This window comes from Sinocyclocheilus grahami, unplaced genomic scaffold (genome assembly GCF_001515645.1).
Source record: "Sinocyclocheilus grahami isolate Dianchi unplaced genomic scaffold, SAMN03320097.WGS_v1.1 scaffold321.1, whole genome shotgun sequence".
Taxonomy (NCBI): domain Eukaryota; kingdom Metazoa; phylum Chordata; class Actinopteri; order Cypriniformes; family Cyprinidae; genus Sinocyclocheilus; species Sinocyclocheilus grahami.
The window spans coordinates 661,663-678,510 of NW_015505500.1; the positions used below are offsets into that span (position 1 = coordinate 661,663).

The following is a 16,848-nucleotide window of genomic DNA, read 5'->3' on the forward strand; positions in this document are numbered from 1 at the left end:
ATATATATATATATATATATATATATATATATATATATATATATATATATATATATTTCTACTTATAGGTAACATATATAACTTTATACTATAACTTTATTTTTTTTCTTCAGTATTCAGTATAATGCAGTATATTGAACATAACTATGCCGTGTGCATGCATACATTTTCCATATTTCAAAACTAAAAAATGGTCCAAATTTATATAGTTATTGTAAATTTTCAAATAGATTTATATATTTACTAGTGCTGTCATGCGATTAATCGCATCCAAAATGCACATATACATAATATATATTTATTTAGTCATTTTAGTCATTTATTAGACGCTTTTATCCAAAGCGACTTACAAATGAGGACAAGAGAAGCAATCAATTGTAGTATTAAAACAACAAAAAACAGATCCAAAAATAAAAGCAAAAATAAAAGCAAAAACTTTATAAATATTACCTATTGTAATGTGGTGTCTGGGTTTTGTTTCATGTTCATGTTTTCATGTCTTTTATTTTGTAATTGTTTCATGCTGTCAGTGACATGCTTCCCTTGCCCTCGTGTATTCATGTCATTGGTTCTCTTGTTCATTGTGTCATGTTCTGATTGGTTGTCTTAGTCATGTGTCTTGTTTCCCATTGGTTTGTTCATGTCATGTGACGCTCCTTGTTTGGTATAAATAGCCCTCATGTTGCCTTTTGTATTGGGTCTAGCTTTGATGTTGTAACCTGCTGTCGGTGAGTCTAGTCTGTTTCATGCCAAGTCAAGTCAAGTCAAGTCAAGTCTGTGTCTTGTTTGGATTTTGGATTTCACCTTGTTTGAATAAAACTGCACTTGGGTTCTCACTACGCTCGCCACGCCGGAGTCCCCGGCCAAGATGGCCCTTTCCTGTCCATGAGTCTGCTCCAAGGGCCTTTCCTGTGCACGAATCCGCTGCAGAACCTCCTGAGGTGGCGGCGTCCGCTTCCGAACTCACTGCCTACCCTGTCACGGCAACGGAGGCCGTTCACTAACTCATGGTCTGCCCAGTCACAACCACGGAGGCCGTCCACGAACTCACTGCCTGTCCTGTCACAGCCATGGAGGCTGTTCACGAACTCACTGTCTGTCCTGTCACGGCCACGGAGGCTGTTCATGAACTCTCTGCTTGTTCGGTCACAGTCAAGTGGTCTGTCCATGTCTCTGCTCCGCCATGGCCTCCTTCTCTGCCGTCACCACCCGGCTGCGCTGCTCTGCCTGCTCCGCCATGGCCCCCCGCTCTGCCTGTTCCGCTTCATGGGCCTGGCCCTCCGTCCCTCCCCCAGTTCCGCCTCCACTCCACCACCTTGGACTTGTTGGATTTTGTTTGGGCGTCTGGAGCCGCCCTTAGAGGGGGGGAAATGTAATGTGGTGTCTGGGTTTTGTTTCATGTTCATGTTTTCATGGCTTTTATTTTGTAATTGTTTCATGCTGTCAGTGTCATGCTTCCCTTGCCCTCATGTATTCATGTCATTGGTTCTCTTGTTCATTGTGTCATGTTCTGATTGGTTGTCTTAGTCATGTGTCTTGTTTCCCATTGGTTTGTTCATGTCATGTGACGCTCCTTGTTTGGTATAAATAGCCCTCATGTTGCCTTTTGTATTGGGTCTAGCTTTGATGTTGTAACCTGCTGTCGGTGAGTCTAGTCTGTTTCATGCCAAGTCAAGTCAAGTCAAGTCTGTGTCTTGTTTGGATTTTGGATTTCACCTTGTTTGAATAAAATTGCACTTGGGTTCTCACTACGCTCGCCACGCCGGAGTCCCCGGCCAAGATGGCCCTTTCCTGTCCATGAGTCTGCTCCAAGGGCCTTTCCTGTGCACGAATCCGCTGCAGAACCTCCTGAGGTGGCGGCGTCCGCTTCCGAACTCACTGCCTACCCTGTCACGGCAACGGAGGCCGTTCACTAACTCATGGTCTGCCCAGTCACAACCACGGAGGCCGTCCACGAACTCACTGCCTGTCCTGTCACAGCCATGGAGGCTGTTCACGAACTCACTGTCTGTCCTGTCACGGCCACGGAGGCTGTTCATGAACTCTCTGCTTGTTCGGTCACAGTCAAGTGGTCTGTCCATGTCTCTGCTCCGCCATGGCCTCCTTCTCTGCCGTCACCACCCGGCTGCGCTGCTCTGCCTGCTCCGCCATGGCCCCCCGCTCTGCCTGTTCCGCTTCATGGGCCTGGCCCTCCGTCCCTCCCCCAGTTCCGCCTCCACTCCACCACCTTGGACTTGTTGGATTTTGTTTGGGCGTCTGGAGCCGCCCTTAGAGGGGGGGAAATGTAATGTGGTGTCTGGGTTTTGTTTCATGTTCATGTTTTCATGGCTTTTATTTTGTAATTGTTTCATGCTGTCAGTGTCATGCTTCCCTTGCCCTCATGTATTCATGTCATTGGTTCTCTTGTTCATTGTGTCATGTTCTGATTGGTTGTCTTAGTCATGTGTCTTGTTTCCCATTTGTTTGTTCATGTCATGTGATGCTCCTTGTTTGGTATAAATAGCCCTCATGTTGCATTTTGTATTGGGTCTAGCTTTGATGTTGTAACCTGCTGTCGGTGAGTCTAGTCTGTTTCATGCCTAGTCAAATCAAGTCTGTGTATCTTGTTTGGATTTCACCTTGTTTGGCTAAAACTGCACTTGGGTTCTCACTATGCTCGCCTTCAGTGGACTTTCGTTGACCTATACACTTTATAAAATATAAAGAGATTTAAATAAAAATGACAACTGCATACAACAACATTTCAAAACTTAACATTTAAATGAAAAACTAAAAATAACGCTAAAAACAATTCAAAATATTAAAGAACAAAAGGTATAGGAGTATAATAATGATTCTAACATAACACTAAGCCAAACACCAAAAAACAACTGCATATGTGTTTGTACAACCACACAAACACACACACACACATATATATATATATATACATATTTATAAAATATATATATATATTATTTCATTTCCATTTAGTTTGTTGAAGTATTAAAATTACTCCAATTAAATAAAACTAAAAACTTAAAAGACCTATACAGACATAATACATTCAGACATAATTTAATTAAAATTAAAATAACAAATACAAATCAAATGACCGTTTATCAGTAATCCTAAAAAATAACACTTCCAAACACACGTTAAAAAACAACAACTTACACATAGTAAGAAATGGTTATAAAAACTGAAACTGAAGTGAAACAAGTAGTAGGAAAGAGGAGAAATAAAAAGCGATACTTATCCTTTGCCGGTGGAGTCGCACGGTAGAGTCGATGGTCTTTACACTCTTCGGTCTTCACGCGACGGCTGGCGCGGTAAACCATGCTTTTTTTATACCCTTCTAACAAAATACTACATTAATTCAGCTGGACACACTTTCTTTATTTTCACCACAACAAATGGCCAAGCACACACAGTAAACAAAACCAGCGTTTCCTAGCAACGACAACTGCACTAAACACTAATGAGACAAGTAAATACACTTATGAGCTGCTTTTAACTTCCGCTGATAAAGACTGCTTCTCTCAAAAAGTATTTCTTTACACTGTTTTCTGCTGGCGCTTGAACACACTTTCCTTATTTTCTCCACAACAAATGGCCAAGCAAGCCCAGACACTGACAAGATACGAGACCAAACGCGATATATATGCATGTACTGTGTATATTTATTATGTATATAAGAAGACACACACATATAGCATATATTTTAAAATTATTTACATGTATTTACATGTATATGTTTGTATTCATATAAATTATATCATATATATATATATTTAATAAATAAACAACATATTTTTCTTAAATATATACATACATGCATGTGTATTTATATATACATAATAAATATACACAGTACACACACATATATTATGTAAACAAAAACGTCTCTGTTACGTATGTAACCCTCGTTCCCTGAAGGAGGGAACGGAGACATCACGTCAGTGACCGACGAATTGGGATCTCGCTTAGAGAGACCAATCCACTTCGAGTGTAAACTAAACGAGCCAATGCACATTGGCATGCGATGATTGCATCCAGCTGCCGCTGATCACAGTGTGAGCATAAAAAGGCAGCCGGTGCAACGCATACCAGGTTTTCGCTGAGGAGTCGAGCCAGTGACCCGGCCGCTCAGCGGTGGTACAGCAGCTGTGGCGACTTTCAGTCGGTCACTCCGAGTTACACATATGGGAACCACTTAGGTCTCTACATATGGAACCCAGCTCTCTACCGGTTCTCAAGGATTCAGCAAGAGATGGCCTGGCGCCGAACGTTCTGCCACGTCTGGCTGGCAAGGGGACGGAGGAGCTCGACAGAGCCTACAGTACGGACACTCTGGAGCCGTTTTTGCAAGCCGACACTAAACCGGGGCCTCTCAGCGCCTCTACCCATTCGAGGTGAGAACACAGGAGGATACCGGCTCCACACGAAGGCAATAGAATCTAGCGAACGTGTTGGGGGCTCTACAAATATCTGTCAGCGAGGCGCCACGAGCCAGCGCCCAGGAGGATGCAACACTCCTAGTAGAGTGAGCTCGCAACCTGAGCGGGCAGGGCACAACCTGTGCCTGATAAGCCAGGGTGATGGCATCCACAATCCAGTGGGCCATCCTCTGCTTAGAGACGGCATTCCCCTTCTGCCGGCCTCCGTAACAGACAAAGAGCTGGTCTGAGGTCTAAAGCTTTGTGTCCGGTCTACGTAGCATCTCAAGGCTCGGACGGGACAGAGCAAAGCTAGGGCTGGGTTTGCCTCCTCTGGGAGCAGCGCTTGCAAGCTCACCACCTGATCCCTGAAGGGAGTAGTGGAAACTTTGGGCACATGGCCGGGCCAGGGCCTCAGGATTATCTGGGAGTCAGCCGACCCAAACTCTCGGCACGAATCGTCGACTGAAAATGCGTGCAGGTCCCCTACCCTCTTGATGGAGGCCAGTGCAAGCAGGAGCAGAGTTTTCATTGAAAGAAACTTTAGCTCGACTGACTGCAAAGGCTCAAAAGGGCCCTGCTATAGTGCTTTGAGCACTAGAGACAGGTCCCAAGAGAGTGTAGAGGAGGGCTGGGGAGGATTTAACCTTCTCGCCCCTCTAAGGAACCTGATGACCAGATCATGCTTCCCTACCGACTTCCCTTCCACGGGGTCATGGTTAGCAGCAATCGCAGTGACATATACTTTACGGGTGGAGGGAGACAGCCTTCGCTCCAACCCTTGCTGCAAAAAGGAAAGCACGACCCCGATCGGGCACCTCCGGGGGTCTATTCGTTTGGGGAACCAGGTCCAAGTGAGCCAATACGGCGCCACAAGCAGGACCTGCTCCTCGTCCTCCCTGACCTTGCACAGTGTCTGTGCAAGAAGGCTCACTGGGGGAAACGTATACTTGCGCAGGCCCTGCGGCCAGCTGTGTGCCAGTGCGTCCGTGCCGAGTGTTCCCTCGGTCAGGGAGTAGAACAATTGGCAGTGAGAGGTTTCTGGAGCAGCACGTGCTTGCCAAGTAAGCACCCTTTGAGACAGTTCAAGGCAAGGTGCACTGTTAACAACTCTAGGCAATTGTTATGCCAGTGCAGTTGGGGGCCCGTCCATACCCCCGACACTGCGTGCCCGTTGTACATGGCCCCCCAGCCAGTGGTGAAGGTATACAACATATATTCAACCTAAATTTGAAATATATTTTGGCCAGAAAAATATAAATATAAATATTTGTTGTTTGGGGCAAACAGTTTGCAAGTCTTTTTTCACCGCTCTTCATCACACAGTTAGTGCAGACTGTATTTACATCCTGCTAATTTGGTTTACATATTTTGCAAACACAATGGGAAGATGATAGCATCAGGTAATCAAAAGAGCAGCCTGTATTGTGTGTGTTGAACCCTGATCCGCCCCTTTCCTCGCACAAACACACAGATGCTAGCTGCTGGCCGCCTCCATTGTCTCCTCATCCACGCTGGGTGCTGTATCCAAGGAACCGGGAACCAAAATACTGTCTGGCCCAATGTGCTGAGCCGAGGTGACACCACATTGGGCCCTCGTCCTTCACATAGCTGTGCGATATTATGTAAATGACCCTGTCTGGATTTGGATTGCATGTGTGCGAGTCATGCTCTCCCATGCTCTCCACTGCCACTGGGAAGGAGGAGGGAGTGGTACATTATTCCGTGTAAATGAGAGCAAGACCTTGAGGTATTCTCGGAATCCTAAATCTGCTTTTCCTCCCGTTTACCACCGTACTGTGATTATCTGGAGGGATTGGACTGGGAATGCAGTCCTGGACTGTTTGTTCTGTTCGTTTAGTTAAATGAACTGCTCAAATGATAAGAAATGGTGATACATAAACAGTCTTGTATACATGGCCGCATTCTAGAGCATTCCCTGAGGGGACACGAGTTTGTATCTCATAGAATAGCAAATGGCGCTCAGCCTCTTAATTATAATCTCAAGTCTGGGTGGCCTTTTTTAGCAGTATGTCAAAGTACATTTGCTCTCAGCACAACTGTGGCACAGTGTTGGGGAATGTTACTTTTGAAAATAACGTGTTGTAGTATTGAGTTACTCATTAAAGGTGACTAATTGCATTGCTTAAGTTATTTTGTGTTACTTTTTCTATCCAGGTGTCTATTTGTTCTTAATGGAAGTGCTTTGATTGGTTTACGAATAAATTTTACATTCAAAGTGATTTTTTAAGGGTTAATCCATCCGACGTATGTTACCATTCAAAATGTAAAAAAAAGAAGGAAATATTTTTATACAGTAAGGATGCATTAAATTGATCAAAAGTGGCAGTAAAAAAATTTTTACAAAACAATGTATTTTAAATAAATACTGTTATTTTGATCAAAGTATCCTGAAAAAAATGTATCATTGTTTCCACAAAAATACTGTTTTCAACTTTAATAATAAGAAGAAATGTTTCTTGAGCATCAAATCAGCATATTGCACTGTAAAAAGTTGTATGTTTTTATATTACTTAAAATAATCACAATACATTAAACAATTTCAACTTTTTTACAAGTTATATGAAATTCAACTTGATTTTTTAAGTCAGTTTAATGTAATTTTGGTTCAGATGACTGTTGAAAAGTTAAAATTGGTGAAATTATTACAGTGTAGAATGATTTCTGAAGGATCATGTGACTGAATATTGGCTGATGAAAATTCACAGGAATAGTTGCATTTTAAAATATATTAAAATAGAAAACAGTTATTTGAATTGTAAAACTATTTCATAGTAGTACTGTTTTTACTATATATTTTTATCAAAAAAATGCAGCCTCCAGCCTAAAATCTCCAAGACAGAACAAATTCACCGCTGCTTTGATGCAATGTTCAAATTCAGTCATTTAATATATATTTTTAATCATTATATATTAATTCAGTATTTTTATAAATAATATAAAATTAATTATTATATTATGTTACATTATATTAATATTTAAATAATTATTCTCTATGAATAATATGTATGCTGTATGTAAATATCCACTATACATAACCATGCTCATTATTTGGGGGGAAAAAAAAAAAAACTCGGCTGATTACATAACCCGGGTTTTATTTGTGCTGTGTTTCCCCCAACAATGGTCCTGTAGACCTTATTTTGGTAGTGCAGACAACAGGAGTTCAAGCTGTCCCACTCTATCATTTGTCTTGATTCGATCAGAGCCGTCCAATCAGTCCGGTTCTATAAAATCACCAGTGTAACACACAACTACACGGCTTTCTGATGAAGAGGGTTTATAAAAAGCCCAGCTGTGCTCCCTGAGCATTTTAAAGAGTCTGCTCCGAGAGATCCAAGTCTTTTGTTTGTCCATTAAATGTGTTTACAGTACTCAATATTCTGCTGCGATCTTTTCATCATCGTTTCACATTCATCCTTCTTAATCACGGTTGAAGTCCCAAGCCCGCCACCAAGCGTCTTTTTCTTTAAACACGGATGCTGATGAGTGATTCAGAGCCAGGAAAATCTGAGCTTTGTGCATCCGTGTGCTTCTATGATTCAGAAGTGCTGTGTTTTGGAGCGGCAGAGAGGATGAGGCTCCAACAATTCTGCTTCGCTCTGTCCTCATTGCTCTAAAGACCCATTTTCTGTGGCGGTGTCTCAGTTTGATGTAAAGCTCTCGCCCCTACAACACCTGTTTCCTCAATAAAAATAAGCCTACCTCCCTCTATCTTTGATCTCTTAATTTTCTCCTGTTTTTATTTCAGATTCTCTCTCATTTGAGCAAAACATATGAGCATGTTTTCTCTACTGTTAAAAGTATGCTCTTTTTTATCTCTAATTAACCGAATGAACCACTAATGGTTTTCTATGATGGTTTGTTTTGCTTATTCTGATATAATGACCACATGAAATGAGTTGACCGTTTTATTGCATTTGTTGATGTATTTTCTGTTGAAAGAGGAAGATTAGTTTTTATCAAAGCAAAATCAGACCATTTTATTGGATGAGGATTCTTCAATAATGTTCTTTCTTGAGAGCGAAAACCATATGAAATGTGTATATGTTACAAAGGTTTATTTGTAGGTCAACAAAGTCGACTTTTACCATTAGCTACAACTTTTTTGTGCCACTTACACTTTAAAATAGCCGTTCCGCCCCATAGTTTTCTTGCATTTTTTATTTTTTTTCTTCATTTTATTTTCTTGGTCTAACATCAATGTTCAACCGCAGGCATTGCAAAAGGTTGCTAGGAATGATTGTGAAACCTGTCCGGGAAACATTATTTTTTCAATTCTATTTGCTGCACTACTCTTAACCTTAATATAGGCAAATTGATTAGTACAGTTGATTGTTCTAATCTATGTTGTTTTCTGTTTCTCTTCACAGCTTGCTGGGTTCATCTATGCCTGTTATGTTGTGAAGCTCATTTCAGAAGAGGAGGACAGCTGTGAGTATATCTTCATAACTCAATCAATATAATGCCTGCTTATAAGATATGTATTAAATCTAAAATAATATAGGATCTAAAATTACATTTATCATATCAGATCTAAATATATGATTTACATATACATACAATTATTAGAACACTAGTACAGCATTTTCCCCAGCTAAAAAATGGTTATAAGTTATTTCTATCTTTTACTGTAGTGTGTCAGCAGGAAATATCAGTTTATATTTCCAAACATTCATTTTGCCATTGATTGTTTCTTGAAGGATCTTGGAGACGTTACCACAGTTCTTCTGAATTTAGTCTGTCTCAGTTTGTTCTGTTTCTTCATGATGATGAGATCAAATCTCTGTGTGGAGCACTGGCTGTTATCAGACAAAAATCTCACTGAATTATTAAATTAAGGGCAAAATGAATGTTTGGAAATGTAAACTGATATTTCCAACTGACACACTACAGCAAAAGATAGAAATAACTGACTTAAACCCATTTTTAGCTGGTGAAGATACTAGTGTTCTAATAATTTTGGCCACCACTGTATAAATATTATATATTTATATTACAAATATATTTATTATCCTATATATATAGGAAAAATGTAAATGTAATTGATATATTAATAAAAAATAATATATTTACATATCTTTAATTGTAATTGTGTGTTTGTGTGTGTGTGTGTGCATGTTTATGTGGTTTGAGGACACAAATTTGTATAATAACATGGGTATGACATAGTTATTACATCGAGAAGGTGATTTATGAGGACATTTTCAGTGTCCCTGTAATTCAAAAGGCTTATAAATAATTCAGAATGAGTTTTTTTGAAAATCTAAAAATGCAGAAAGTTTCCTGTAAGGGGTAGGTTTAGGTGTAGTGTTGGTGTAGGGCGATAGAAAATATGGTCTGTACAGTAGAAAAAGCATTACGCCTATGGAGAGTCCCCACAAGGATAGTAATTTAGATAGCAAAGTAAACGTGTGTGTGTGTGTGTGTACGCGTTTTTGTGACAAATGAGGACATAACTTTGTATAATGACAAAGGTATGACATAGGTATTACAAGGAGAAGGTGACTTTTCAGGACATTACCCCATGTCCCCACTTTTCAAAACGCTTATAAATCACACAGAATGGAGTGTATTGAAAATCTGAAATAGCACAAAGTCTCCTGTAAGGGGTAGGTTTAGGGGTAGGGTTGGTGTAGGGCAATAGAATATACGGTCTGTACAGTAGAAAAACCATTACGCCTATGGAGAGTCCCCACTTTTCACAAAAACAAACCTGTGTGTGTGTGTGTGTGTGTGTGTGTGTGTGTGTGTAGGGAAAAAATATTAGTTTCCTGTGGTAATGAAGCACTGACGTAGACATAGCTCTTGGTGGCAGATCTTTAGCCTAGTTTGAATGCCCCAGTAAACATTTGAATTTAGATGTTGCAGGATCTAAAAGATTGCTTTTATTGCTCCCAAACGACCAGCCTGTGGTCTAGTGTTTTAAAGCAAGGAGAAAACGGTTCCATTTGTAATGCTCAGACGATCACACTTACCACCACTGCCAAGCTGAGACTCATGGGTCATTCGCTTTAGTCACCTTTCTGTCCTGACGAAAGATTAGATAATAATAATGAGGATAGAAGTTGGCCTGATTTATATTTTAAGGAACAGTTCACCCAAAATGAAAACTCTTGTCATGTACTATCATAGAATTTCATATGGAGTTCATTTTTATGGTGCTTTTTTGTTGTTTCACTTTCATTATATTGAAAACTGTGGGCACTATATTGTTCAACATTTCCCCATTTGTGTTCTACGGAAAACGGAAACTCATGCGGATCATGACTATTAGTTTAATGCGTTTTGCCCTGAGATGCTTGTAACGTTTTCTTAGGAGAGTCTTTTGAGGAATAGCTACAATAACAAATGAAATGCAGCCTAGCACTGGCATACAAGATCAATACTGTTGTTCTCTTGCAGAGTCGAGCTTTATTTTCCCTGTTCTCATCATTCTCTCATCACCGAGCAACTAAAACAGACAGACAGAGAGATGCATGTAAAGTGTGTGTTTGTGTGGCTGTTTATTTGTTAGGCATCCCCCCTTCTTTGTCCAGTATTTTCATTGCATTTTATCAGTTCATAATCCGAGTAATCAGAATCATTAAACTTCACTCTGAATGTAATTAAGCATGGCCGTATTTGGGGGGTCAGCCTCTCATTAAACTGAGTGCCTTCACTACATGTTAAGATCACGGAGAGGGAGCCCTCTGGCAGAATACATCCAGTGTAGCGTGACAGTCTATTAATGCAGAATATATGTGCGTATATGGGTTTTTATGCATGACTTCATTGGGATGTTGGTCCAAGCTAGAGTGTGATCCTTATACTGTGTGTGTATACAATATATATATATATATATATATATATATACATAGTGTATGTATGTATTAACATGGGAATGTTCTGAAGTGCGGCATAACTTTAATGATCAGTGTTTTCTATTTTAAATGGTTTGTGTGTATGTATGCTCAAAAGTTTGGGGTCAGTAAAATGTAATACTTTTATTCAGCAAGGATCCATTAAATTGATCAGAAGTGACAGTAAATATATTCATAATTTGTTTCCAATTCTGTTCTTTTGATCTTCATCAAAGAACAACTGCTTTCAGCAATGCTAATAAGAGGAAAGTAAACAACAAATCAGCATATTAGAATGATTTCTGAAGGATCTTGTGACACTGGAGATTGGAGAATTTATGCTGAAAATTCAGCCTTGCCATTACAGAAATAAATTACTTTTTAAATTATATTAAAATAGAAAACTGTTATTTTAAGTTGTAATAATATTTCACAATATTACTCTATTTTTGAATCAAATAAATGCACCCTTGGTTAGCATGAACATTTTATTTCATAAAAAAATCTTACTGACCCCAAACTGTGTGTAATCAATTTTTTTTTCATATTCATTATTTCATCATATTCATGGCATTAATAATGTAATGAATTATGAGTGAAGAGTTAAATCAATTAATTAGCAGTATTATTAAGCAATATTTATCATATTTATTAAGCAGTATTTAGTGTTTTTCTCTTAGAAATTGCTAGGCAATTTCATAATTACAAAGAAATGGCAAGTAACGCATTGAATTAAATGTGAAATTTTGAAGTAAAAAATAAAGAAATATATATTTTTTAATAAAACATACTCTTTTGGGAAAAATGTTTTTTTAGTGTTTAATGTGAATGATGAATCTAAAGGCCTATTTAAGCCCAATCTAAACTGTTCACTCAAAAATGTACAACAATCAACAATCCATATAATATATGAGTTGATGTGTCACAGTATTATTATTATTATTAATATGATTGTTGTTGTTATTACTGGTACTATTTCTTTTGTTCTCTTTTACATTTTTGTATGTTATTGAATTGTAAAAAATATTTTAAGGACTGTCAATCAATTTAAAGACTGAAACTAATATGTTATTAATGACATGTCTTTAATATATGTCATATATCAATATATGTTTAGAGAGGAATTCAAACCGTGTCCTGCTAAATGTGAGCACTCTGGTTTAAACTGCTGGCGCAATCTTTCAGATTGACCTCTGCGGGTCCCCAGATAACACTGATCAGGACAAAGGTCTAACTCCACAGTAAAACCAACACAGATTAGGGGATCTGTAGGTATATGCCCCCTAAATTCTATCATCAGAATGATAATCGTTCCATTCTTCCGTTCTCCTTCTGTTTGGGATGCACGAGAGAAGCTCTCTGCTAATTCCACAGTTTATCTCCTGTGTTCGTTGGTCTAGGAAACAGCCTCTGATTGCCAAAGCTTGGATCTTTATCGCACACTTTATTACCTTTGCGTCTTTGTGGAAAGCCCAGATACTCGGGGCTTCCAGGGCCTGAAACAGCTGGTGGGCCCTCACAGAGGGGTCCGGGGCTAATCCTGTCAGTTTGCTTTATGTTAGCCTATTTTATAATCCAACAGGCAGCGTGCCACAAACCGGCCTCCGTAGATATCAGTCTCACAGAGGGTCCGGCCGCTGATCATCCACTGCTCATGATTATCACACTGACACGCGCATGAGATACTTAATCAAAAAGTGCTTATTTGAATGAACGACAGCATTCAGTAAAATAAATCATCTCTTTTTTGTCCCCCATCTTCCTCTTTCTCTCCCTTTCTCATTTCTTTAGTTGACTTTATAGGAGGGTTTGATTCGTACGGTTACCAAGGGCCACAGAAGACGTCACATTTGCAACTACAACCAATGTACATGTAAGTATCACAAACATGAATGGTTTTAAATCAATGCAAACCTCATTTATAGTGCACAACGTTTTCTTATACAGTTTCAGCAATGTTTTGTTATATTCCCCTCAGCTCTCTGCAATTGCTCATAAGTGAAAAACTTGGCAAGGCAATTTATGTTTTCTTAGTAAGCTGCATCTAACATGTTTATAAATTATTAAATCATTTTGATAACGTATTTATTTATTTGTCAGATAAATGTATTGACTTTTATTTTTAATGTACATTTATTAATGAAATTATAAGTTATAACAATTATCAGAATATTTATATTTATTTATAATAATAATAATAATAATAATAATTTATCTGTGTGAGATAATTGTTTTATCTTTTATTTATTTATTTAAATTTGTTATTGAAATTGTGACTTTGAATGTATAACAATTATCAGAATATTTATGTAATTATTAGAATTTTATTTGTAATAGTCAGTAATTATTTATGTATCAGTTACATTTAATAACTTGTATTATATTTTTTATTTAAATGTATTAATGAAATTATGACTTTAAATAACATAACCTATCATTATCAGAATATTATATATATATATATATAGATAGATAGATATACAGGTGCATCTCAATAAATTCCCCATGCTTGTGTAGCCTAGTGAACCAAACTGAGAGGCCATTTTGAAGGCTCAGGAAACCTTTGCAGGTGTTTTGAGTTGATTAGCTGATTGGCATGTCACCATATTCTAATTTGTTGAGATAGTGAATTGGTGGGTTTTTGTTAAATGTGAGCCAAAATCATCACAATTAAAAGAGCCAAAGACTTAAACTACTTCAGTCTGTGTGCATTGAATTTATTTAATACACGAGTTTCACAATTTGAGTTGAATTACTGAAATAAATGAACTTTTCCATGACATTCTAATTTATTGAGATGCACCTGTATATATATAATTTTGGAATATTTATTTATGTATTTATTTATGGCAACACTTTATTTTAAGGTGTCCTTGTTACAGTGTAATTATACATTTAAGTACTGAGTAAGATTAATTAACTACATGAACTTACTATATGGTTAGGATTAGGGTTTGGTTTAGGGTTACTTGCATGTAATTATGCATCATTTATTGTTATTATAATAGTAAGTACATGTAACGTGTAGCAAGGACACCATAAAATAAAGTGTTTCCTTATTTATTTACTTAGTATTTCAAAATAAAAAAACAATGAAAATGTTATAGTAATTTTCATATATAATATGTTATGTTATGTTATAGAAAGAAAGCATGGCATTGATTTTATTATATTTTCATATTAGAAAATTATTTATTTGTCCAATGTATAAATTGCAATTTTATTTCTTATGTAATTGAACAAAAGTCATTTATTTAAATTCAGAAGATTTACAGTTATGTAAGTTATAGTAATAGCGGCACAAACAACTGATAAGGAAATTCATTATCGACTATTTTCCGTATAGATTTTGTGCTGCAGCCGTAGTCTCTAGACTCTTGTGCTGTTGTACAGTGAGTCATTGTGTTTGTATCTGGGTGCACAACAGTAGTTTTATGAGAGCTGGTCCGTGACAGACCTGGAGCAAAACAAAACCCTGAGGAGTATCTCTAGCGGAAAATCTCGAAGAAATAATATCATTGTCAGTCTGGCTGGGATAATAGCTTAGGTCAATATTAGGGGAGGTGATCTGTTTGCTTAGTCTCTGTTGGCAGCTTAAATGTTTATGAGGAAGTAGTTGAATGCACAAAGGTGGGACTGGGTGATCGCTGGGAGATTTAAGAGGATTTGGCTTATTGACACTGATCTATTGGTGATTGTGTTCTACAGAGTCAGCCTTTATGTCCACAATGCACTCCATTATGCCAGGAGGTGAGACAGCAATGCTATCAAAGCTTAGGCCCATGATCTATATGGAGACAGCTCTTTGATGGAAGACCAAAGTGCAGTACAGGAGGGGTTGGAGGAATCACTGAAAATCAGTAATGTGCAATACAACTTCAGAATTGTCTGATATTCAGAATCAGAATCAGAACTGTCTGATATTCTAGTGTGCTGCCCATTCACAGAAAAGTACTCTTAAAGACAGTGATTGCCTTTATTGTGGATAGACAGCTATAGGTATGCCATTCATATGTTGTTTTCCCCAAAAGTGTAAATATAGGCAACATCAAAACATTAAACTAGTCAGCATAGCAACACCAATGACGTGAGTTTGTGTCTGTTTGTCCAACCAATGGAAGATAAGGGAGTTTTTGGGATTTGAGGTGACACACGTCATCTTTAACCAGGGTTATTGTAGTTGACTTTTTATCGTGAACTGAAATAAAAATATAAAAATCTTTATATAATTATTTCTCATTTTCATTTTGTTTAACTTGATGTACTAAAATAACTAAAGCAAAAAATGAAAAAAATAAAATAAAAACTAACATTTAAAAAAAAAACATTAACTAATAAAAGTTATGAAAACACACAACAAAATTACTAAAATTGAAATGAAAACAAAAATACAAAAATAAAAAGCGAATTTAACATTAAAACTTGTAAAAATCTCAATGATACTCCGCACAATCTGACTTGCTGGAACAACCTGCTGGTTCGTCGGGCCGGAGGAGAGCTGGCCCCCCAACTGAGCCTGGTTTCTCCCAAGGTTTTTTCTCCATTCTGTCACCGATGGAGTTTTGGTTCATTGCCGCTGTCGCCTCTGGCTTGCTTAGTTGGGGACACTTATTTAGCAGCGATATCGTCGACTTGATTGCACAGATACTATTTAAACTGAACTGAGCTGGATGATGACATCACTGAATTCAATGATGAACTGCTTTTAAAGGGTGTGTTCACACTTGTAGTTCAGTTCGTTTGGTTGATTTGGTCCGGACCAAAAAGGAAAATGATACATTTGTTCCTGGTCCGCTTAGCATTCACATTAGCATTTTCGACAGCAAACCTAAAGACACTGAACCTAAAGGCATAGTGATACGTTCACAACCTGACTGGTCGGCTTGAATGATGTATATATCGTTACGGAACTCACCGAACACCCCAAACAAAAGGTGCGTTAGAGGAGCAGAGTCCAGCCCGGGGTCGCCACATGTGGTTGCCGCAAGCCCGCCCGCCGCCGCTCACTCTAGCCCGCCATGTGTGATGCTGTGTGTTTCGTTGTGAAAGCGAAACTCCTTTGTTTGGCCTTCCAAAAGAGGACACGACTAGAAATCAGTGGTTATACATTAACTGACAGTCACCACTGATAAGCTACCACTAAATATTGTAGAAACTTAATTTACTGTAAAGTTGCTTTGCAATGATTTGTATCGTGAAAAGCGCTGTACAAATAAACTTGAATTGAATTGAATCTCTTGTGTGAGACGCAAGTGCAGCAGTCATATTTGTCCATCTAAAAATGCGTTGAATATGCGTTCTGTGTGAATGACTTGGTTTCAGTTTTAACCTAATCAAGATCTTCTCCGCATCGAGCTTCTATATTTCTCTAATATTTTGAATGCATAATGCAGCAGTGGTACATCTCGTGGGCTAGACTAACAAAACATTCAAATGCAACAACGTCACTTACATCATCATTACCGCATCTCGTGCTCCACTGATGACGCTCCCTGATGCACTCCTAACATTTGATAGTACTATTTTTGCATTCAAATGCAAATGTTTATTTTAAATTCGACTAATAT

At 38.2% G+C, this 16,848-nt stretch overlaps 1 protein-coding gene across 3 annotated transcripts in view; it reads left to right on the top strand.

Annotated features, from left to right (window-relative positions):
- The window catches only part of LOC107602191 (sodium/potassium-transporting ATPase subunit beta-1-interacting protein 2-like), a 174,688-nt gene that overhangs the window by 151,437 nt on the left and 6,403 nt on the right, over positions 1 to 16,848 (top strand). Inside the window, exons 5-7 of one of the 3 annotated variants that reach the window (XM_016294622.1) lie at positions 8,813 to 8,873; positions 13,073 to 13,154; positions 14,990 to 15,042. In XM_016294622.1, coding sequence (XP_016150108.1) covers positions 8,813 to 8,873; positions 13,073 to 13,154; positions 14,990 to 15,035 — 189 coding nt within the window. In that variant the 3' untranslated portion in view covers positions 15,036 to 15,042. Of the gene's footprint in view, positions 1 to 8,812; positions 8,874 to 13,072; positions 13,159 to 14,989; positions 15,043 to 16,848 lie in introns of those variants that run through there. The other 2 variants (XM_016294623.1, XM_016294624.1) reach the window with 2 other exon arrangements.